The sequence below is a fragment of the Triturus cristatus genome, chromosome 3_2, assembly GCF_964204655.1.
Source record: "Triturus cristatus chromosome 3_2, aTriCri1.1, whole genome shotgun sequence".
In the NCBI taxonomy this organism is placed as follows: Eukaryota; Metazoa; Chordata; class Amphibia; order Caudata; family Salamandridae; genus Triturus; species Triturus cristatus.
In genome coordinates, this window is record NC_140584.1 from 893,988,322 (window position 1) to 894,013,565 (window position 25,244).

At 45.2% G+C, this 25,244-nt stretch overlaps 1 protein-coding gene across 1 annotated transcript in view; it reads left to right on the forward strand.

The window, feature by feature from the left end:
• TAX1BP3 (Tax1 binding protein 3) overlaps positions 1 to 24,421 on the forward strand; it is a 210,553-nt gene extending 186,132 nt beyond the window's left edge. The window contains exon 4 of the mRNA XM_085649319.1: positions 21,347 to 24,421. Within this exon, the coding sequence (XP_085505445.1) occupies positions 21,347 to 21,481 (135 nt within the window). The 3' untranslated portion in view covers positions 21,482 to 24,421. The remainder of the gene's footprint in view (positions 1 to 21,346) is intronic.
• Positions 24,422 to 25,244: the final 823 nt, after the last annotated feature.

Here is a 25,244-nt window from a genome sequence, read left to right on the forward strand (position 1 = left end):
CGCTCACGGCCCGCAGCCGACAGTATGGGGTCAAACCTCTCACTCAGCGCCTGCAGGCCAGCGCACATCTGTAGTTGAAAGTCCCGCAGGACAGCCAGAACGGAGCCGCATGTCAGCGGAAGCTGGGCCCCAACATCGGCAGCAATCCGGGACGGCACTGTGGAGCTGGTGTCCGGAAGAGGGAGGGCGAAGTGGGCAGCGGGCGAGACCGGAGTATCACCCCCCAGCCGCGAGCAGGCACTCAACGCCATGTTTTGCCGCTATACGGTGCAGTGGCCAGGGGGGGGGGGGTCGTGGCAAGGGGTCAATTCCCCTCAGGTCTACGCCGCAACAGGAAAGGCCGACAGTCGCTTATCTTCTCGCCGGTCCCCCTCGCCGCTGGCTAGGCAATAGACAAAGGGGGCAGCAGCCCCCCACAGCTCGGTCCTCAGAGCGGGGCAGGAGACTCACCGCACCGGGGCCCACCCCACAGCTCCAGCCCGTCAGGCACAGGGTGCAGAAGGTGTCCGGCCGTCTCTCCCCGGGCTCATCCGGCAACGATCCATGGTGCGAGGCGAGATCGGGACCGCGGGGCTCAGGTTAGCGCTAGCTGGTCCGGTAACTGCAGAGCTTCCAGGAGGCCGGCAAAGGCCGTAAGGGCGCAGGGTTTCAGTGCCGAGGACAAAAGCACCCAGAACTCGGGCATCCGGGCGGGTTGAGACTCCGGGAAAGCAGCAGCGCGGTCAGCGCGTCTTCGCACACGGTGCACCTCGAGAATCGGCGAGGATGGGCATCAGGATAGTAGTCCGAGGCCACGGACCGACGGAGCCGGGCGCTCAAGCGTCTGCTCCGGTCGCCATCTTGGCTCCTCCCCCGTTTCTGTTGTTTTTAAGTCAATATGCTATACATTGCTTTTTCTTGATAAAGTTGTTTTTCACATGTACTTATATTTTTCCTATTGATAATCTCTCTCTAGATTTTATACCGTGGTTAAGATAACTGTTTGACAGTACATACTTTCTTGCAGATACTATAAAATGCTTTCTCTGTAGAAGCTGTTATGTTCTATTTCGTATCCATGAGATAGCCGGCGATCTTCTCGTCACCTATAGCCATAAAGGGGTTTAGGTGGTATGGGGAAAGAGGTTTGTAGTTCGTGGGGGGTCTTTTCCCCTGTTGGTTGTCTTTATATTGGTTTCCATTTTTTTTTTTTTTTTTTTTTTTTTACACGCTGCTATTTAGACCACCTCAATTACCATTGGGCTGATGACTTCTGCTCTGATGATTGCAGGGTGTTATCAAGGAAGGCGGTTGGAGTACATACGCTAACTTGTGTGCTTTATTGACTCTGGAATCATGGTACTCGGTTGCTTTTATGGTGTACCCTCACACACCTAACAGTGTTTGCCTGTTAGGAATCTTGCTTCTTATTACGACTCGAACACTTGTGATATTTAAGCCCGATGACTGCTGCTAAATGTCAGCCTACCAGACTGCCTGATGTTTAATGAACAATGTTGGAGTTCTCTCCCTCAACACTGAATACCTCAGTCACTCAGACAAAGGAAATAGAGATAGTTGTTTACTATTATAGACTGAAGGGTTAAGATATTTTCTTCCAGGAAAGTAGGATTAGCATTTGCGATGCAATTATGATGAGAAGCTTTGAGTGAATAAGGTAGCGTGCACTAGCTGGTAAGAAATAAAATGAGTCATTGCATTGATTTATAAATGCTCCAAACTTGTGGTCTCTGCAGACTGATCCTTCAGACCCTTAGCTTCTTATGAGGCTACAAAAGGAGGATATTGACCTGTACCCTCAAAATACATGCCCTAACTACTGACAAACGACAAACCAGAATTGTGGAATATGCTTAATAAAAAACATTTGGAGATTCCAAGTGGCTGATATGCAATACTAGGTGGAGATTTCAATCTCCCAATCTGATACCTAAGTGGACACTCCAGTTTGGCTTTTAGACCTTCCAAGTCACGTAGGTTAATTCATGAACAAAGATCGCCGTATAACCTGAAAGATCCATTCTTGAAATTATTTAACCTAGAGTAACCTAGAGGTAAAGACAACACTTTTTTCCCCATATGCACAATAATAGTTTATCCAGAATAGGCTACAACCTTACTGATTGTCTCTATTTAAATATGACGTTTATCCTAGGATTGAACCTGTTACTGTCTCAGACCTTACATGTATTTCCATATCCTGCACCATTTGTGGACACCAAACCATCCTGCACCATTTGTGGACACCAAATCATCCTGCACCATTTGTGGACACCAAACCACACTAAGTTTTGTCCATGGAGATTTAACAGTTAGCTCATAAACTATCCATCCTAAACTAAGTTAATTAATAAGTCGCTCTCTGTTTTAATCAGAGACACTTTTCATGGCCCTCCACACTTGGGTAAGCGTTCAGGGCATCCAATAAACTAAGAGGAATCCTCATCGCGGTAATGACGAGAACAAAAAAAGTAATTTAGGCTTCACTCACAGGAGATGGAAGGTTAAGCAGCTGGAATGCAAACCGAGGCTACCGGAGGAACCTGGTTTGCTGGATGTGATTAAGAACCTGAAGTATGAGCTCATTAAAATGCCATCACTAGTGTTCACAAATTGGTGATGGCCCAAAGGTCTAAGTAAAGGTTCTAAAATAAGGCAGGCAGGATAATGGCAGCCTCATAAATATATGAAAAGTTATAGCAATGTAGCAGTGATAAAAAGCCAGGATGGAATGTCATATACTAAAGCCCAGGATAAGTTGAAGGTTTTTCATCTATGCTGATCTATATACCCCTGGTAAACCCCTATATGATTTTTGTGAGGCACATTTGAAAAAACTCAATAATCCAGAAGCTACACAGGTGAAGTGGGTTAATTTCAATTAGGCCATTGAGGTGGCTAGTTGGCTCTAGGGCAATCTTCAAAATATTAAGTGATCACATTCTGGACCCAATTAGATTATATCTCAAACACTTTGCTGAGACTGAGGAGGTCTAAGACACGGCAGCTACTCTAATAGTTATACACAGAGATAAAAGATCAACTAAGATACACTTGCAGCCTAAAGCTAGAGACCTACTTGAATTAGTAATGTGGATAGGTCAGCCTAGCGGCAGTGAATAAGGTATTATCAGCTTTGCAAGCAAAGCAGATCCTTGCTATGTATAGTTGAGTAATCCATTAATAGCCAAAAGCTAGAGACCCATGTGGCTTAAAAATGTGGACTGGCAATGTCCTTTCATCTAGATTAGAACTTGCTTTACACTCCTTGATTCATCCAAAGACGATGTAATCGAGGAATTATTAAAGTTTAGGCTAGGTTTTGATCCCTTTGAAATTTGATTTTCTCTAGGGAGGTAACTGGGCAACCTGGCAAGATGTCCATGCCCCTGTCAGTCAGCATCCGTCATTGGTGATTCATCCTTTTCTCTCATAAAATGTATTGTACCTGGTGGAACAGGTTTAAACTGGATATCGAAATTGGGAGGCAGAGTGGTCCAGACATCCAGTGCCAGGATCTCATTAGAAAATGTTACAGATTTCATTGTAAGCTTTATGTAATTAGAATTCCCTGCTACTGTTAGATAACTGCTAGCATCCACTATGAATGGATGACACTAGAGCAGTTATATAACGTTCTAATCCAGTGTATTGATTTATTAATTAGTCTTCAGTCTCTGTGGATCAGGGCATTAGTTTAGGGACTTTGGCCATATAAACTACTCCTGGGGAGTGCTGAACTGTGTTATATCTACCGCCTTAACTTTTCCCTCGAACATAGGTTTAGTAATGTCACTTTGATGTGCCAGGGGCCGGGTTTGCTTGGCACAGTAAGAACCTCCCTGTTGCAGGGGTACGTCCCTTAGACAAGATGGTGGATCCTTGTTACATGGTATATTGATGTATTCACCTGTAGTGGGTCCACCTTGTTGTTTATTAAGACTGTGCTTGGTATCCAGGTATTTTTTAGCCACACCCACCATCCCTCTGGTGTACACTCTTGGCAAGATCCTCCTCAATGCGACTAGGAGGGCAGCTGGTGATATAACCCCTAGCTGCCCCATGGACAGAGATAGACCCCTTGATGTATTGATCTATTGTCTGGACGTTACAATTTAGCTCAGTGACCTCTGCTTTTAATTGGTTTATAATGTCCCATAGCACTTTAACATCCCTAGTTAGATCGTATTTGATCTTGTCAGGCACTTTACTGGTGGATTGATCCTTTTTTTGCCATATCTGGGACAAAAACGGGAGCAAAACGGTTTGAACAAATTATAAGTGGTTTCAAGTGTATATTTGGTTTAACCATTACCTGCGGGTTTGTTTGTTCTGCTAGCTCTGTAGTCAAGGCAGAACTTGGACAACTTTCAGTATGCGGCACTAGCGTAGAATGGCTTTATTCATTTTTTATTTTTCAAAGAGCTTTGCAATTTTAGGTTCTTTGTTTGGGAACTTTGAAGGCATAGGATTTTCGTTGCCTAGTATTTGCTCAACCTTTCAATTAAGATATCAATTTCTCATAGAATGCAATTTCCTTTGAGAGCGTTTGTAAATGTTTTTGCAGTGGAACCCCTCCACAGGTTTCTCTCCCAATTTTCTTTTGCCGCTTTAAAAATAAACCGGCAAATAGACAGCAGTGTTCTGGTATAATAAGCACTTGGCCACTGCCTAGTTAGGATAGGTCTAAAGCTTTCCAAATACAGTTTTAAACAACTCAGCTACATATTATAAATAGAAAATAAAAAGACTTCAAATCAATCAAGAAATGAAAACTAAATTTATCGGTATTAAAAAAATTTCTTTACTAACGTGAAGGAAAATTTTGATTCTATCAAGGACACGGAGGCAAAGAGTATGCTTAAACGTCCTACTTTCTGACAGCAGCCAAACAAACAAACAAGCATTTGCAATGCAATAGGTCTCGCATTATTAAAGTAGGCAAAGATAATAGTACAAATCAGCATGTAGCACAAAAAGTAAATCTTCGTCCTTTTTCTTGTGAATATCTTCAGTTTAATCTTTTCATTTTCATAGTGATTTCACAGTCTTCACAGTGGTTTCTGAGCCAACACGTGTTTCGTCGCCTTTAGTTATATCATACATGCGACTTGTTCACGGCTAGGTACAAATTGATATGTTGATCCACATTAGTCCAATTGATATTAAAGAAAATGCGGACATTTGTTAACATCGTAAACAAATGTGCTCCCAGGGTAGGTGTGGGTATTATAAGTTACAAATGGTGGTATCACAAGGCTATAGTGTACTAACTTGCACCGTGAAATCGGGTGAGTACTAGCCTTATCATATCAGTTGGTGATTGTCTTGGCATGGATAATTTGCGCATGTGAGAGTGTCATATGTGAAAATTTCTATAAGTGATGGCGGTGCGTTCCATGTGATGTCTTTTCAAATAACTCATGCGGCATGACTGAGTCTAAGAGGACGGCCAGGGTGTATACAGGCAGGTGTAGATCACATGCAGACTAGCTATGAGTATAAATAGCTCCAGTGATAAGCTATACGGTGATGAGGAAGTCAAGAGACACTAACCTGGACACTGTCTTAAACACAAAATCTGTAATATATAAGACCAGGAAAACAAATGTACGTAGCTATTAGTAACCAAGTATAAGGACAAATGCGCAGTATTAAGACTACTGACAAATACATGTCAAGAAAATGTATACATACATCAGGTATGACGGTAATTCCAGGTCATACATTCAAGCGACGGGTGGGGCAGACATCTGTAGGGTCTATGCTTAAGTCGTATCAGCTGTGCTCAGTATTTTAAAGTTCAATCCCCGTCTGTAACAGAGAGATAAATGGTCTCCGCATAAGAGATACTATTCTGACTGTCGAGATTAATGACTCCCAATCAAGAAAGTAAACACAGCCACATATCAGTATGTGACCCGTAGAGAGCTCTTTCCTTACCTCTGGTTTAGAGGAGAAAGTCCGCGCAATGTTTAGCTGCCCCTGACCGCGTCTGGCTCCAAATACGAGTTAGCGGTAAACGTAACTCGGCGTGTTTATCGTGGGCTCTGAGGTCACATGACCGGAAATCGGTTGTATGTCTATATACAAGGTATATCTACAAAGGCGCCATATTAGAGCTGTTAAAGATTGATGCTATCTATAAGTCCGATATTATTAACGATAAACACGCCGAGTTACGTTAACCGCTAACTCGTATTTGGAGCCAGACGCGGTCAGGGGCAGCTAAACATTGCGCAGACTTTCTCCTCTAAACCGGAGGTAAGGAAAGAGCTCTCTACGGGTCACATACTGATATGTGGCTGTGTTTACTTTCTTGATTGGGAGTCATTAATCTTGACAGTCAGAATAGTAATAGTATCTCTTATGCGGAGACCATTTATCTCTCTGTTACAGACGGGGATTGAACTTCAAAATACTGAGCATAGCTGATACGACTTAAGCATAGACCCTACAGATGTCTGCCCCGCCCGTCGCTTGAATGTATGACCTGGAATTACCGTCATACCTGATGTATGTATATATTTTCTTGACATATATTTTTCAGAAGTCTTAATACTACGCATTTGTCCTTATACTTGGTTACTAATAGCTACGTACATTTCTTTTCCTGGTCTTGTATATTACAGATTTTGTGTTTAAGACAGTGTTCAGGTTAGTGTCTCTTGACTTCCGCATCACCGTATAGCTGATCACTGGAGCTATTTATACTCATAGCTAGTCTGCATATGATCTACACCTGCCTGTATACACCCTGGCTGTCCTCTTCGACTCAGTCATACCGCATGAGTTGTTTGAAAAGACTTCACATGGAACGCACCACCATCACTTATAGAAATTTTCACATATGACACTCTCACATGCGCAAATTATCCATGCCAAGACAATCACCAACTGATATGATAAGGCTAGTACTCACCCGATTTCACGGTGCAAGTTAGTACACTATAGCCTTGTGATACCACCATTTGTAACTTATAATACCCACACCTACCCTGGGAGCACATTTGTTTACGATGTTAACAAATGTCTGCATTTTCTTTAATAACAATTGGACTAATGTGGATCAACATATCAATTTGTACCTAGCCGTGAACAAGTCGCATGTATGATATAACTAAAGGCGACGAAACACGTGTTGGCTCAGGAACCACTGTGTCAGAAGCTGTGTCGGAATTCCCACGGAGGCAGAACGCTGCTAGCTCCCAATGCCCACCTCCCGGAACGCACTGTTGAATACAATGGCTCCAGGCAGGGGGAAAGGGGAATGGGACAAGAAGAGACACTCGAGCTTTTCTGGACTCCTTTTCTTTCTGTTCTTGATATTGTTGTCTGGAGTACCTAATGCACAGAGGGAGAAATCACTTAACTCTTATGGACTCTAAATACCTGACTGCTTGTGTTCTCGCTTGTTGTTACCTTCCCTACCCAGGTTTGCTGGAGTTTGAGCTCCTCTTCTGATTCAGCTGACTACTTCTGACATGTGTTTCTATCAACCTAATGCACAAAGAAATATTATTCAGTCAGGTGATTACCTATTCCCTCCTCAGGTCTCTTACTCCTTCGCCTCCCCTTCTATTCTCTTACCTTGTGTAGTCTGACTGAATGATTATCAAGGGGGTTCTATAATTAGCGAAGACTGCTCTGCTCTTGGTGCTTAGTGGGATGATCGCAGAGTCTAAATGGACTATAGTTCTGCTTCTGGTGATGTAATCCACAGGCAATTCTTGGCATTCAAATGGAAGCGCGCAAAAAGGTAAGTAAAAGCAAAGTTTGGGAGGAGAGAATAGGGAAGAACGCAAGCGGGGGGATTCGAAGGGGGGGAAGTTCACCTGGCAGCGTGGTCTCTTACTTTCAGCAAATGAGTACAAGTTCTAGTCTTTTTACAGCTGACCTTACTTGTTTCTGGAAGTCTGGACTTGAATACTTAAACTCCCTCAAACTCGACGACTTTCCGCAGAGCAGGAGGGCTGCTAAGTTCTTCTGGAAATATTACTGCTTCTTTCTCTTCAATCACTGAAGATTCTCGGACGCACTGTGAAGGAATATTCCTATATGACTGGAACTCGGAATTTCCCTCTTCACAATGCCTCTTCTGAGTTTACGAAAGAATTCGCCACTACCTGTGACGCACACTGGAATTCACTCAAAAACTACGGAGTTCACCCAAAACACAACTTCTCTCACTGAGGACTAAATTGAAGTGCGCATGAGAACGCTCTTCGCTGACGCACGAAACCTCATATCTCGCGAGATACCGTGCGTCAAACAGTACTTAAATTGTTCTGATGAGTCAAGCGGCCATCTTGAAATGGTGCGCTTGATCTCTAATAGGCATTTGTCCAAACATTACAGCAGGAGGGTTTAACCGTCACTCGAGATCTTTTCTGAGGCAAATTGAGGGTAGCGACGGTTCTTGCTTCCCTGACAGTACCCCCTCTCAAAGACCGATTTATCGGTCCTGGCTTTAATGGGTAACGCAAGTGAAACTGTTTAATTAGTCTTGGGGCATGCACATCTTTAGCTGGTACCCAGGTTCGTTCTTCTGGCCCATAACCCTTCCAGTCAATTAAGTAGACTAACTGGCCTCTAACCCTCTTAGAGTCTAGTACCCCCTTTACCTCATATTCCAGGTGTTCTTTGATCTGTAAAGGGGGTGGCGGTCTGTCTACTCTGAGATTAGGAGCAGTCTTTTTTAAGAGGGACACATGAAAAACCGGGTGAATCCGCAACTGCTTGGGTAGCTTGAGTTTGCAGGTAACTGGACCCAGAACTTGTTCAATAGGAAATGGGCCTAAAAATCGAGGTTGAAATTTTCGATTTCCCTTCAATCCAAGATGTCGAGAAGATAACCACACAGAATCTCCCTTCTGATAAGGTGGGGCTTTTCTTCGATGTCGATCGGCCTGTTTCTTGTAACTTTCTTTTGCTTTCAACAGATTAGATTCCGCAGCCTTACGAGCAGAAGCCAAATCCATTAGCAAGTTACTAACTGCTGGAACTTCAAAATCTCCCTGATTACAAAAGGGGTTTGGATGTCTCCCAAAATTTAAAAAGAATGGTGAGTAACCTGTTGAAACGTTCTTGGCGTTGTTGTGTGCAAATTCCGCCATCCACAAAAAATCTGACCATTCACCACCCCGATCCAGAAGAAACAGACGCAGATACTGCTCTAGCTCTTGGTTTACTCTTTCAGTCTGGCCATCTGTCTCTGGGTGGTAGCTGGTAGAATGGCTGACTTCTACACCCAACCCTCGCATAAACGCCTTCCAAAAGTGGGATACAAATTGAGGGCCACGGTCTGAAATCAGGATCTTTGGAACCCCATGAATTTTTACAACATTTTCTCTGAAAAGCTTAGCCAACTCAGGGGCCGACGGGACTCCTTTTGCTGGGATAAAGTGGCTCATTTTGGTGAAGGTGTCTACCACTACTAATACTGTATCATAACCCTTACTCTGAGGAAGATCTACAATCAGGTCTAACGTGACCGTATGCCAGGGATGTTTTGCTGTAGGTAACGGTTGCAAGAACCCCTGAGGAGCCTGTCTACTGGATTTCCCTCTGGCACAGAGCCCACAAGACTCCACATATCTCCTGATCCGCGACCTCATGTCTGGCCACCAAAAATAGCGCTGGATTAAATCAATTGTCTTTAGAGTTCCTTTATGGCCTGCTAAGGGTTGATCGTGACAGTCTCTTAGAACTTGTTCCTGAAGCTCTTCAGTGGGCAAATACAGAGCTCCCTGACGATAAGGCAAGGCATCCTTGATGACTCTTCCTTCCTCTTGACTTGCCCATTCAGCCATTTCCTCTGCGGACATCTGTCTGCTGATCTCTTCCTTTATGTTCGCAACAGATAGTGTGCACACAATCTTAGTGTCTGGAATGATGGGTTGGGGAGTTACCACATGTTCTGTTCCTTCTGTCTGGATTCTGGACAAGGCATCCGCCTTCCCATTCCTACTCCCTGGGCGGTATGTGATCACAAAGTCAAAATCTGCGAAATACAGGGACCAACGCAACTGACGTGGAGTTAGTGTTTTTGCAGACTTAGGAAATTGAAGGTTCTTGTGGTCCGTGAACACTGTTATAGTGTGTCGAGACCCGAGTAAATGGTGTCTCCACTCCGTGAACGCATCCTTCACCGCCAACAGTTCTTTTTCCGCGATGGTGTAATTAATTTCAGCGGGATTTAATTTCCGGGAATGATACGCCACGGGGTGCAGTTGTCCAGTGGATTTGTGCCGCTGAGACAGGACTCCACCTATTGCTTGATCGGAGGCATCTGCTTCCACAAAAAAGGGTTCACTAGGATCTGCGTGTAGCAAGATGGGTGCCGAGGTAAAGCTGGACTTCAAATATTCGAAGGCTTGTTCTGCCTCTGTGGTCCAACTGAACTTCACTCCTTTCTTGAGTAGTTTGGTGATGGGGATGATCTTTTGCGAGAATCCCTGGATAAACCGACGATAGAAGTTAGCAAATCCTAAGAATCGCTGAATCTCCTTGACCTCTTTTGGCGATGGCCAGTCCACCACCGCTTGAACCTTCTTGGCATCCATCAAGATTCCTCCTGGGGATAAAACGAATCCCAAGAACTCCACCGTCTGCACACTTCTCTAGTTTGACGTAGAGCTGATGCTGACGAAGCCTTTCTAGAACCGCCTTGACGTGCCCAGGATGTTCTTCGGTATTCTTGGAATATATCAAGATGTCATCAAGATATATTACTGCCACCTTATCCACCAAATCTCCCATAATGTCATTGATAAAGTGCTGAAAAGCTGCCGGGGCATTGCATAGACCAAAGGGCATTACCTGATATTCAAATAGCCCGTATTTGGTCCTGAAAGCAGTTTTCCATTCGTGCCCTTTCTTCATGCGAATCAAATGGTATGCCCCTCGAAGATCCAATTTAGTGAATATTTGAGCATCTTTAATCTGGTCAAGGAGAACGGAAATCAGTGGCAACGGGTAACGGTTCTTAACGGTGACCCGATTGATAGCACGATAATCGATGCATGCCCTCAAGGAGCCTTCTTTCTTCGGAATGAAAAAGAGCGGAGAGGATACTGGAGACTGTGACGGTCTAATGAATCCGTTGGCTAAATAGCGATCCAGGTACTCCTTGAGATAGCCATTCTCTGCTTCTGTCAACGCATAGATTCGACTGCAGGGCAGCGCAGCTCCTGGTTCCAACTCAATGGTGCAGTCGTAAGAACGATGTGGCGGAAGTCGTTCCGCTTCCTTTTCACTGAAAACATCTTGGAATTCTGCATATTCAGGTGGAATGTCTAAGGTGTCTATGACCCCAATTGATTCTCCACCAAACGATAACAAGGTGGCCAAGGATGGTTCTGAAATCTTGGATGGGGAGTCGAAACAATGTTCGGAGCAGAAGATCGAATCCATATCGACTGTCCGATTTTCCCAATCTATCGTTGGATTATGTAATGTGAGCCAAGGGAGACCCAAAATTATCTGGAACTGAGGGGCGTCAATCAAATTAAATTGAAGGATCTCATGATGACCATTTACCTGGATCAGTTCCACCAACTCAGTGTGATGCGTGATTGGGCCTGAAGATAGATCGGTCCCGTCAACTGCACGAACAGACTCCTTTTGTTCCTTGCGCACAGCCAAAATTCCCATCCTTTTCGCATATTTGATGTCACAAAAATTGCCGGTGGCCCCGGAATCAATCATAATGGCCACGCCACCAAATTCTTGATCTCGAAACTTCAAGGTCATATGCAGAATTAAATGCGGTGTCAGGGTCTGAAGGGTATTCATGACTTGATGAACTTCTGGAGTCAGATCTTCCATTTGCGCCACCTGAGCGACTCCGCCTACAGATGGTTTTGAAAGTTTCCCTGACTAACAGTCTTTGGTCTTTTCGGACACTCTTTCACAAAGTGTCCCGAACCCCCACAATACATGCATAACTTCTTTTGTCTTCTTAGTTCCTTTTCTTCCTTGCTTAAAGGCCCACGAACAGATCCTATCTGCATGGGTTCACTTTCTGCAGCTCCTCCCGGACCCTTACTCGTATCCGACCTTGCTCTGTCAAACCGGGGAAGGTTCCAGCGAAACTCTCTTGTTTTCCTTTCTCCTCTTCTTTCTGAACTTCGAAAGTCAATTTCCAGAACTAGATCTACCAACTCAGAGAATTCTGTGGGTCTGTTAGGAATCTGTGCCAGAGTATCCTTAATCTCATCTCGTAAACCCCGATAGAATAGGGCTGACCTTTTCTCCTCGGGCCAATTAGTTTCCACCAATAATTTATTAAATTGAGTTAGGTAAGTAAGAAGATCCCTGTTCCCTTGACGCAATTCTAACAACTCATTATCTGTAGCCTGGGATATTCTGCGTCTATCAAAAATCCTAAGGAATTCTGTCTTGAAACGTTCAAAATCATATAGGAAGGGGTCATCTCTGGAAACTAAAGGCATGGCCCAATTCGCTGCATCACCCCCCAAATAGGATAGAATGAAGGCTACCCGTGACTGAGCATCAGGGAAAAGGGTGGAGCGACACATGAAATGCAAAGAACATTGGGTTAGAAAAAGTTGAGCCTTTTGAGGGTCTCCATGAAATCTTTCGGGAGGGGCCAGTGGAATCAAGGGGGAAACCGAATGAATTACTTGAGCTACAGTGTGTGGGTCTTGAGCTGGTTGGGCACTACCAGAAAAGGTCGAGGCGGGAAGTGTTCCAGTGGAAATCTCACTAACTCTCTGGGACAGTTGTGTGGTTTCCTGTCGGGAAATTAACAGCTCCTGTCTTAAATTCTTATTTTCTTCATTTAGGGCTCCTAATTCCCGTTAAATTCCCTCCAACATTTCCCCTAATGCCTTCAAACTAAAACCTTCAGCCATTCTGCCCAAGTGGGGAAATTAGGGCACTTCAATCTGTCAGAAGCTGTGTCGGAATTCCCACGGAGGCAGAACGCTGCTAGCTCCCAATGCCCACCTCCCGGAACGCACTGTTGAATACAATGGCTCCAGGCAGGGGGAAAGGGGAATGGGACAAGAAGAGACACTCTAGCTTTTCTGGACTCCTTTTCTTTCTGTTCTTGATATTGTTGTCTGGAGTACCTAATGCACAGAGGGAGAAATCACTTAACTCTTATGGACTCTAAATACCTGACTGCTTGTGTTCTCGCTTGTTGTTACCTTCCCTACCCAGGTTTGCTGGAGTTTGAGCTCCTCTTCTGATTCAGCTGACTACTTCTGACATGTGTTTCTATCAACCTAATGCACAAAGAAATATTATTCAGTCAGGTGATTACCTATTCCCTCCTCAGGTCTCTTACTCCTTCGCCTCCCCTTCTATTCTCTTACCTTGTGTAGTCTGACTGAATGATTATCAAGGGGGTTCTATAATTAGCGAAGACTGCTCTGCTCTTGGTGCTTAGTGGGATGATCGCAGAGTCTAAATGGACTATAGTTCTGCTTCTGGTGATGTAATCCACAGGCAATTCTTGGCATTCAAATGGAAGCGCGCAAAAAGGTAAGTAAAAGGAAAGTTTGGGAGGAGAGAATAGGGAAGAACGCAAGCGGGGGGATTCGAAGGGGGGAAGTTCGCCTGGCAGCGTGGTCTCTTACTTTCAGCAAATGAGTACAAGTTCTAGTCTTTTTACAGCTGACCTTACTTGTTTCTGGAAGTCTGGACTTGAATACTTAAACTCCCTCAAACTCGACGACTTTCCGCAGAGCAGGAGGGCTGCTAAGTTCTTCTGGAAATATTACTGCTTCTTTCTCTTCAATCACTGAAGATTCTCGGACGCACTGTGAAGGAATATTCCTATATGACTGGAACTCGGAATTTCCCTCTTCACAATGCCTCTTCTGAGTTTACAAAAGAATTCGCCACTACCTGTGACGCCCACTGGAATTCACTCAAAAACTACGGAGTTCACCCAAAACACAACTTCTCTCACTGAGGACTAAATTGAAGTGCGCATGAGAACGCTCTTCGCTGACGCACGAAACCTCATATCTCGCGAGATACCGTGCGTCAAACAGTACTTAAATTGTTCTGATGAGTCAAGCGGCCATCTTGAAATGGTGCGCTTGATCTCTAATAGGCATTTGTCCAAACATTACAGCAGGAGGGTTTAACCGTCACTCGAGATCTTTTCTGAGGCAAATTGAGGGTAGCGACGGTTCTTGCTTCCCTGACACACTGTGAAGACTGTAAAATCACTATGAAAATGAAAAGATTAAACTGAAGATATTCACAAGAAAAAGACGAAGATTTACTTTTTGTGCTACATGCTGATTTGTACTATTATCTTTGCCTACTTTATTTCTACGTGTGCTTGGGTACCTTTATGCTAACTTTGTGTTGTTTTTTGTGACAACTGTCTGGGGAGGCTGGTGGTTCTCCCTTACCTTTTAGCACCGTGACAAATTTGGAACCATACAGATACCGGGTGCACTCACCATAAGCGCCTATCTTCTATTTAACAATACCACTACCCAGAACGTAAACTCGCATTATTAAAGTTTGAGCTATAGGCATTGTTAAATAATGCAACACCAATAGCTCAAACATTAAAAAGCGCTTAGAGACCGCTTGGTGATTTGCGCTATATAAATTCCTGCACATTTACATTTACATTAATAATGCGAGACCTATTGCATTGCAAATGCTTGTTTTCTTAGGTTTGCGCTGGCTAGAAGTGCTTAACATCCCACGCAATCGTATTCAACACACAGATATCAGCAGCAAGTATATTGACCTCTGGAGCTACAGGCTTTCCTTCCCCAAGTGGCGATTCTGTGGAAACAAGGAGCACGTGGCGAGAGAGGAAGGCACAGGCCAGCAGGGGGCGCCGTCTCCTCGTGATGGAGGGTGCAGGCTCCCTTGTGTACATGCAGAAGAGCCCCCCAGCCCCCGAGTCTCCCCCTCTCCGCACCCCCCCCCATCCCCTCCCCCCCCCCCCCCCCCCCCCCCCCCCACTTCGGCCACTAGCAGAAACTTGAGACTGCGGCAGAGCTCGGCCAAGTTCAACTCCCCACGCCCGCTTCCTACCCCCGGCCCCTTAACTCGTAATGCGATTTATTATCCATTCAAGCTTAAAAAATGTTAGGCCCGGCCACCACGACCTGCCGTATATTTAAGAATTGTCTGTGCGCATTCATCTGGGGACGGATGCCTGGTGGTGCGAACTCCCCACCAACCACAACACACACTGACGTGCAAACATACACACGACCACAAAATGCCCAACTCATAAGACAGCGCACCACACACACTTGCATGAAAAACCAAACTACAGGCATAGGGTTACAAAGCACGGTCATCTCTCACACACACAAAATGCTACTCACAAACCTTACACTTGCATGAAACACAACAACACAGGCATAGGGCTACAGCGGACTGTCATCTCATGCACACATAATGCTACTCACAAACCATCTCAACAACGCACAACACGCACATGCAAACACCACCACTTTGTAGGCACATGCCACAAACACTGACAACACAAGCCAACGTCACCTTACACTTACATGAAACGCCACAACACAAACATGTCTACAAAACACAAGTTACAAGACATCGCACCACACATGCATGAAACACCACACTACAGGCATACAAAGAAAACAGCCATCTCACGCAACTCACACAAAATGCTACTCACAAACCATCTCCACCGCTCACTACATACGTAAATGCATGATGCAACACCCTTTCGTAGGGACAGGTCACACACACCCCGACACAGCTCAGGCCATCGTCACCTCACACAGCTAAATCACAACTCACAACAGAGACTCAAATAGACAAGGCATTACCACAGCAACACACGCACAAGTTCCCCACAACACTTGCACACACCTCACCGCAGGCCAACGTATCACAAGTGCACTCTGAGGCATTGCCCACACACGACGGACACACATTCCAAGCACATGCTCACCCATCAGAAACACTCTGCTGCTGCCAAACACACCTAAACACGGGCACATTCACAACCACGCACGACCTCAAAGCGCACGTAACCACAACCCATGCACAGCATAAGTGTTAGCCCGAAGCCACATACCACCACGGCCCCCCCACGGACCGCAGCACCCACCGCGGGCACCCATGAAGTGCCCCTTCAGCAGCTCCCAGCAGCCCCTCACCTGCAGTTGGAGTGTCCCGGGCGTCGTCTGGGGTAGTGGGGGGCTGGAAGCACCCAGAGCCAGGCGGTGCGAGGGCAGGAGGCGCTGGAGGCAGCCGAGGCTGAGAGTAGAGAAAGTTTCGTGGAAGAGGGGGATCGGGTTTCAGGCGCGTCACAGGCGGCCCTTTCACCCTTCTACTGCAGGAGGGGTGGGAGGGTGAGCTGTGTGCAGGAGAGGCAGAGGGGGTCCGCAGAGCAGGCCACGGGGTGCCACCCACCGCACGGGGCCCAGGCACCTCGCGCACAGGGGGCCCAGGCCTGCATGAGTCTCCCTGCTGGGCGTGGGTGCCACCCACCGCACGGGGCCCAATCATCTCATGCACATGGGGGTCCAGGACTGCACGAGGCTCCCTGCTGGCGTGGGGGGCACTGGGTGACACACACCGCACGGGGCCCAGTCATCTCATGCACACGGCGCCCAGGGCTGCACAAGGCTCCCTGCTGGCGCGGGGGGCACTGGGTGCCACCCACCGCACTGGGCCCATTCATCTTATGCACACGGGGTCCCAGGGCTGCACGAGGCTCCCTCCTGGGCGAGGACCTGGCATAAAGGCTTTTTGTTGCAGGAAAGACTGCTCAAGCCAACATGGAAACCGGCACTAGAGGGAGAAGATGCCTCATAACCACCCAAATATTCCTACACTAGGACAATGAAACCTTCATCCGACCCCTTAAAAAATAAACAAGTAGAAGAAAATAAAGCGTCCGCTCTTTATTTTCCTGGGAACTGAATCAGAAGAGTCGGAGAGCTAGACGCTACTTGAAAGGTGCTGAGCGCTGCTATCTGGCAGACGTGCCCGCGTGGCATGTGCTTTCAATTATCGTGCCCATGTGTGGGCACGATAATTGCTCCTCCCACGGCCTATTGGTGTCTATTACACGCTTGGTGCGCGTAATAGACACCAATATGCCATGGGAGGAGCTATGCGCGCGCCTCGGGCCAATTGCTTGCATTCTTTTACAATAAGACACACGCAAAGGCCAATGGGAGAGCTCAAAAGGAAACGCACGAGCGTGTGTGATTCCTAGGGCACCTCACATTCCCCGTTTTTCACATACAAAATGTCTCGTTCTGCGCGGTGCACCGCGAGGCCTGAGACCTAAGAACGACATATCTCATGCGAACAGTTTAAAAACCATAACTCTTGAGCTGTAACCAAATATAATCATAACTGAACGTGCTCAACCAATCATAATGTCCAGAACGTATAAAATGGGGCCTCATCTTCCGCAAGTCCTCTCTCTTTGCTGCTCACGGCAGCCTCAGTTAAGTGTTCATTCTTTCTTTCCTCATGGAGATCATTATTGTCCATCAGACTCACAATTATAGGTTGTTAATGGCTTCTACTTTGCATATTTGTAGCCAGATTGTTTGAGGTGCGGAGTCTCACTGTACCGCCAACTGCCTCCCGTCTTGACGATGGTGCAGTCTTCCTCTCACCTGCCTGACTTCAGTTTAGAAACTGGCAGCCAAGGGGAAATAAGTCGAGGGTAGAGTGATCCACATTATTTTTTCCATCAGCCCACCGTAACAGTTCCTCTCACACGGAGCGGGGCACTTGAGTAATTATCGACTGCTTTTCCCTGACGAGTCGCAATGGCCATTTTGATTTAGCTGATGCACTAATTTCGAACGATCACCGGGATGAGCAGCACTGTAGTGTCACACCACATCCGTATCCCATATAAATTTTTGGGACATAGTGAAAGCTTTTTTCTAATTAATCATGGCAGATGACCATGAGTATGGGCTGCAGGAAGAACAGCTAGGGGGCCATTGACCCTGAATTGGCATAACTAATAGACTTTGTGGTCTCAAAGTTTGTGGATCATGCAATAGCGTTGAGCCTTTAGAAACTGCAAGGCACCTCCACCAATAATTCTAAGGGTTCTAAATGTGCTCTGCCTCTGAACCAAAGGTTTCCACATTTGAACTATATATTTTGCCTTTTATGTTTTTTGAAACAAGAATAGCTATCCTTTCTTTACATATAGTGAATCCTAAAAAAGAAGCTGAATTTGACCATGGCTAGGGCACTCCATTGCTCACAATCGCTTGCTGGCCCTGTAATGCCTGCCAGGAAGAGAAGGCTAGACCACTGGAGAACGAGCTTCTAGTGCGAATAGAGAGACAGCTCCATCGCATGTCTCTGAGGCACTCTTTGCCCGCATTTCCTTGATGGCTCTGCGCTGCCCACTGGTAGGAGAAGGCTGGGCAGCTGGAGAACGCTCTTTTAGTGTGAATAGAGACTCCGTCTCTTCAGTGGCAGCTCCTCTGCTAAGGCGGAGGAGCGTTGCCCCCTTGTATTTAAGCAGTGCACAAAATAAAAATAAAATGATAATAACAGGACGTTATATAATTTTATTTTTCTATGCGGCACTCGGAGCTAGGCGGGGCCGGGGCTGGGCTCCTTGACGCCATGCAGAGTGAGGGGTGGTTTTGCACTCCTTTTTTTTTTTTTAAAAAACCCATACTTTATTGATTTTCCTTTTATCCGTTGAATCCATGAACACAGTTTATACATTGTGCTGTAATTAAGCAAAGTATCGTACGTTCGTTGGTTACATTACATTACAGCCGTCAGTTAAACTGAAATTGTAACAGCTACATCATGTACACATATATCTCACCATGGGTGAAGATAGACTTCCAGTGTCTGAATTTGCACTCAAGTTACAACAACTACCTGTCCCCCTTCCCACCACCCTTTCTGGCTCGTCTGATCTGGCCTCTACTATGTTCCTGCATCTTGTTCACCTTTGTGCTATGTGTGCAGTACTAGTGTATGTACTGTGGTTTTGCACTCCTCGGAGTGCACTTGACAGTTTGGCTGGCCAAAACGTCATTGACATGTTCTCCATTGGCCTGTGCTGCACAGCCCAGTGCAGAACATGCCTAGCCTGCTCAGGCACTGCCTAAGTGTCCAAACAGGACGCTCAGACCAATCAGGGCGTGCTTCTGCAGCGTCATGATTGGCTGGGAGAGCCCAGAAGCTGCAATGCTTTTGGTGCTGTATCAGATTTGAAGAGTACAGAGGAGGGGCGGCGAAGGAAAGGGTAACTTTTTTTTTTTTTTATTCTTTTTTTTTTCCCCCCCCATTTACAAACCCCTTACCTCACCCCCGCCTGAAATATTTAAACCATTCTGTACCTTACCAGGAGGAGAGTTAGGATCTTCAATTGAAGAAATGGAGATTCAGTTAGCTATAGAGAAAAAAAAATCAAAAACAGATAAAGGCCCATGGCCGGATATCTTTAGCATGGAATTTTACAGAGCCTACTCACCAAAACTGACTCCACTTCTTAAAAAGGTGTTAGGGTTACCACAACCAGAGAGGATGCCGCTATTATAGTGATCCTGAAGCCAGCGACAGACCTCTCAGTCTGTTAGGCCTAAAGACCAGTCATGTTATTATAGACCAGGACCTACTGGGATGTGTCTGGGGGCGACAGCTCTTCAGCTACATCCGAACGTTAGCTCACCTCATCAAAAAGGTGAAACATAAGAGATTGAAAAATAAATTGGGGCGCTGGATGGCTAAAATGCCTTTGACTGTGTGGACTGGACCTTTATGAGGACTGTACTCTAGAAATTCAGGTCGAGAATCGCATTTATAAGAATGGTGATGGCAGGCAGTGAAGTCCAGAAACTATAGTGGTAGTGGACCGAATGAATGTCTTTGGGAACCTTTGATCTATTGCCAGGTGCCAGACTGGATTGCCCGAACATACGATACTGATGACGGTCCCTGGCTACGAAGATAGTTGCATTTGATGGGGTAAGATGTATTTCCTTTGGAGGTATAGAGCAGAAAATGTCACTATTTGCACACGATGTGCTGCTATAATTTGGTGATCCATAGATGTCATTATCAACATTGCTGTGGGTGTTAGTGGATTACAGTAAATAATCTGGATTAGAGATAGCTAGTCATAATTGGAGCTTCTATATCTAGTTTGTGTGACTAGAAAAATACAAGTTCTCAGAATCACAACCTGAGCAGTTTCATATTTGTGAGCTGTCAATATCCTCTCTTGTGGAATGGCATTCAGCAAGCATCCCTTCCCTCCTGCAAGATATCATAATACCATGTGTCTCCCAAGCCCTGTAGATCCGTATAGAAACCACCATTGGCAAAGCCTATTAGTCTTGTCTACGCGAGATTTATTGGCTTTGTCAATGGTATTTTAGACATTTTTAGCAGCAGCAGCATGACTGACTTGTAGTATCCATGGTCATCAGGCATGCAGTTATACATTTACCGATCGGTGTGTATGCTACTGGTGTGCGTTTCAGTTGAGCCCATGCTCTGTCCCACCAGTTTCATACCATTGTTTTCTGTGTCTCCTATATCGGCTCAGTCATGTCTACTGCATTAGACCGTAAATGAAGTGCTCCTTGCTCTTCTAATCCTTTTATGATCAACCCTGGATGAATGAAAGAATAATTTAATCTAAGCAGGATGCAACCTGGTGTGCTGCAGGTTGCATATATACCTTCTAAGCAAGCAGATTAACATCGAGGTTATTTTACCAGACATATGGGATTGTTAGGCTGCAAAAGATGTTGCTCTCCATGGGCACAACAGAGTGAAGTCCACTTCGATATATTGTTTGCATTACGTTCCCATCTCCTGAGGGAAGATTGGATTGGCCTATTGTGTGTTACAGTAACTTTCAGAATTGAGCAGTATTCTGCCGCAGGAATCAGTCTCTTGGATTAGTTTGTGTGTTTTCTTGAAAAACTGAAGTAGTGCAGCTGTGCTGATCAGCATTTCTCAGTATGGCTGCATTTTGTCTAGTCAAGAATCCATACTTTTTTAGATCTTGTGGGCCTGCGTATTGGTCTGTGAACCGGCTGGTAAATTCTGGTCTTTTGCTCACTAGATCAGAGCAACAGACATGAGTGATTTAAAAATTGAAAAACCTGCTCATTCCACCTTGGAGTTTTTTTCTTGGGCTATGTTAAAGGCATCTGCATTCTACGTTTATCTTTAAAACAAGCCGAACTCTCATCAGTGCTTACATAATATAATGCATGAAGTCTTGCGGTGTTTGCTTACAGTTACTTTGGGTGCACCCTCAGTGTGGCTCACTACCCAGAGAGATGCACTGTACTGTACGAACTCTGGTGGGATTCTAACACTGTTCTTGTGTTTGTAGGTCAATGGCTGGGATATGACCATGGTAACACACGACCAAGCAAGGAAGAGACTCACGAAGAAAAATGAAGAAGTGGTGAGGCTGCTGGTGACCAGAAAGTCCCTCCAGGAGGCGGTGCGCCACTCCATGCATTAGTAGTTTGAGAAAGATTGATAAGGCGAAGAAGCAATGCACACCGGCGACCAGACCAATCCAGCCTAGTAGGCACTCTGAATGCCAGCGTCAAGCAGAAATGGCTTCAATACAGATTCATGTTTTTTATTTTTTTTGAGGTGGGGTTAATTGGAGGGGGATTACTAATGCTTTTAGATATCTTTCCTGTTCTTTAGCTTGATGCTTAGTAACAAACCAGAGAGTATGTTTTGTCAGTTTTTAAAGCAGGAAGAAATTGCATTTGATGTAATGGAGAAATCAAATGGGAGTTTCACTGTGTGCGATTCACATGATGGGAAAGTGCCCTATCTTTTACTTTTGCCATTGAGGTGTGTATTTAAGGAGGATGCATTTTGAAACATATATTTTAACAAAACAATCCGATTATTGTCAAATCAGTATGCCTCTTGCATAGAAGATGCAGTGTATTTCCCTCAATCAGTGAGATAGACCTCATTAGGATCAGAGTTTTTACGGTAGGTTAAGAGAACTACTAGATTCCGATTTACAGGACATCACATTCGTAAAAGGGGACAACCACTCCAGCCTGTCTGTACATGACACTACATGAATTTAGGTGGTTGAGAGGGAGTGGTGAAAAAACAATGTTGACAAGTGTTGATGTGTAGCTTTGATCCTCTCGCCCCCTACCTTCCCACGCTTTTTGGAACGTCTACTTTAAAGCTTGGGACAATGTGATCTACACAAAATCACAGTACTTCAAGAGGCCGAGCCGCGGTTTCTTCTCTCCAAGGCCCTTGGTTTAAGCAGTAGAAAAGTATTGGGACATTGCTCAGAGGTGGGCAACTGAGTGGTCTGGGTTTTACATTTTAAGTTGAGGAAGTGCCATTGCAGGGGCAGAGTGTAAATTGGCCAAAGCCGAACACCGTGCTCTCAATTGGTTTGCTGGATTGGGTTTTCAATTGATAAGAATCCTCCTGGAGTGGTTTCTCCTCTTTGCACACAATTTATCCACCCCATCCAGTAATACACATACACGTCCTGTTCCCTCACATAAAGTATTCACTGATGCACGTTTTCTCGCCCGCTTCAAATCAAGCAGTTGTAGTTACAACATGAATTCCATTTGGGCATGCTGAGGGATAGTGCCGGCTGCGGCAAAAACCATTGAGTGGACAGAAAACCTGCTCATGTGTGTTTACTAGGAAGTAGGAGATATACATTTTTCTCATGAAAGGTGCTGTGATGAATACGGTGAGAAAATAAGTTATGTACCCACATTTCATGACATTGTAGTGACGTCCAGGTGGTCCTGGTGTCCTCCCATTCTGTGTTGGCTGTTTGTCTGTGAATGATGAGTGTTGTAGCGCTGCAGTCAGTTGCCAGCCTTAAACTGATCTGATGCTACCAACCGTTGTCAATTCTCTCTCTTCAAGGGTGCACAGATTAGGTCCAGAAGGGTCTGATCCATGACTGATTTTCAAGATTTATTTAAATAGAATGGCATTAAATGGGCCTCAATACATAGCATGTGGTTATCCTGGAAATCCGGCATGGGTCTACTAGTTAGACAGCCCTGCTCTCACTCAGTGGGAATGACTTTCGTTCTTGTATGAATAGATGATGGATTAAGATGCTCTGGAGCAGGTAAACAGTGAAAATCACGTCCATGAGGCGTGTCCTATATGCTGCCTGTGGAGCAAGGAGACTAGCGCTTTGGTTTAGGCATCTACACCTTACCACTGTGTGTGATGCTGGTCAACACACCTTATCACCTTGTGTCTCGATGCCCTCCTAACTATGGGAGCTGTTACACGCTAGTGTCTGAAGCGAAGCACACGCACTTCTTAACCATGCTAACCATCCATGAAAAGGACCTTGTCTAGGAAGAGGGGGAACAGGTTTTTGAGATCATTCGTACCAAAGGATTGTGATAACTGTGGTATTAAAGCCTAAGGACTATTTGGATTCTATTTTTCTTCTTCAGCTTTTCTGCTTGTAACACAAACCCTGAGTGCTTTCGTTGAGCACATTGAAAAATACTATTGTGAATGTCTGATTTGCGGTTGACATTTTAACTGTGCACCTCTAACGGAACAGCCTGCTCCGACTACATACTTTTCTTGGAGTGTGTCTAGAACCGTGGGAGAGCCTTTTGTTTTTAAAATGTGCTTTTTAACCAATTGTTTTTCTAACTAAAATAACTATTGACACTAATTAATGGGTGTATATTGTGCATCGACTAATGCGAGTTTACCAGAAAATTATGTATTTTTGTTTCTGTAATTGAAACTTCACGTTCTGTGCGACTCCCCCGAGTGCACGTCCTTCTACCATGTTAAAGATGTCTAAAACACTGTTTGCCAACGCTGGGAATTGATTAGGCCAGGTTAAAAGCATCCTTGTGCTTGATGGTACGATTAGATTTGTGATTCTGAATCTCCAGCTATTGAGTTTTATGATCAACTGTAAGACTGGGCTTCAAAGAAGGGAACCAAATCTTTTATTTGAGAAAATTGAAGGCTTCCACATTTTCAGCGGGAGTATTATAAGAATTTCGGATTGTTGATGTGGGTGAAAAAGACAGACGTTGAACTGCAAAGCCAACCTTGTTTCCCGCTACCCACCCCCCAGCCCCGCTCCCTTTTCACCAGCCCCGCTCCCTTTTCACCAGCCCCGCTCCCTTTTCACCAGCCCCGCTCCCTTTTCACCAGCCCCGCTCCCTTTTCACCAGCCCCGCTCCCTTTTCACCAGCCCCGCTCCCTTTTCACCAGCCCCGCTCCCTTTTCACCAGCCCCGCTCCCTTTTCACCAGCCCCGCTCCCTTTTCACCAGCCCCGCCTCCTTTTCACTAGCCCCGCCTCCTTTTCACTAGCCCCACCTCCTTTTCACCAGCCCCGCCCCCTTTTCAGCAGCCCTGCTTCCTTTCTTCATGAGCAGTCCAGCTCGTCCTCTTGAAAAATTTCAAGACACTGTGTAACTTTATAAAAACAACAGGAGCATAAACCCATAAACCTCGTTGAGATAGGGTAATAGTATAAGAAAAACAACTAACTCTCAACTGGTATCATTCAATAAAGACAGATCAATTGCATGTACAAGACATTACAGTTGAGATAGGGAAGACTCAGAAAAGACTAAATTAAGAGAAAAACAAGTTGTATTGACTCAAATTTACATAGACATATATAAACTTAAATAAACAAATTGATGGAACAGTTGTAACAGCACTGTACGCAAAAATTATTATAACATAAGGACAACCCGGACTTGTACTTGGTGCTTAAAGTGTACGTGACACGAAGACGGCGACGCAAGTGACAAGGTGAGATCAGCAGGGGACGGCGCAACATGAAGTGAAGGTGAACAATGAAACCATAATTAAACAGGTTCAAAATTCAATTTACAATAGAGATAATTATACATTTATTTTAAAGAACCATAGGGCCATCAATTGATCTGAAAGGTCGACGGCGTTTCGATCCGGTTAAATTGGGATCATCATCGGCTAAACAAACAAGCTAAATCCGTAAGAGAGGGACGATGAAGATCAGCGGTTCTGTGAGGACGAGAATTAACTTAGTCATTGGGGGCAAGGCAACTCGCAATGAATGCAGCAGTTCTCCCAACAATTATATTTCCGTATAAGAAAAACTAAGCAATAGACCATAAGGGGAGGCATCTCGGAAACCCAATTTCCATGGTCATGAGTAATTCAGCAGAAATGGATCACGAATTCAATCCGGCAAAAATGCGGGGACGTGACTACCTAATCAATAGGACGT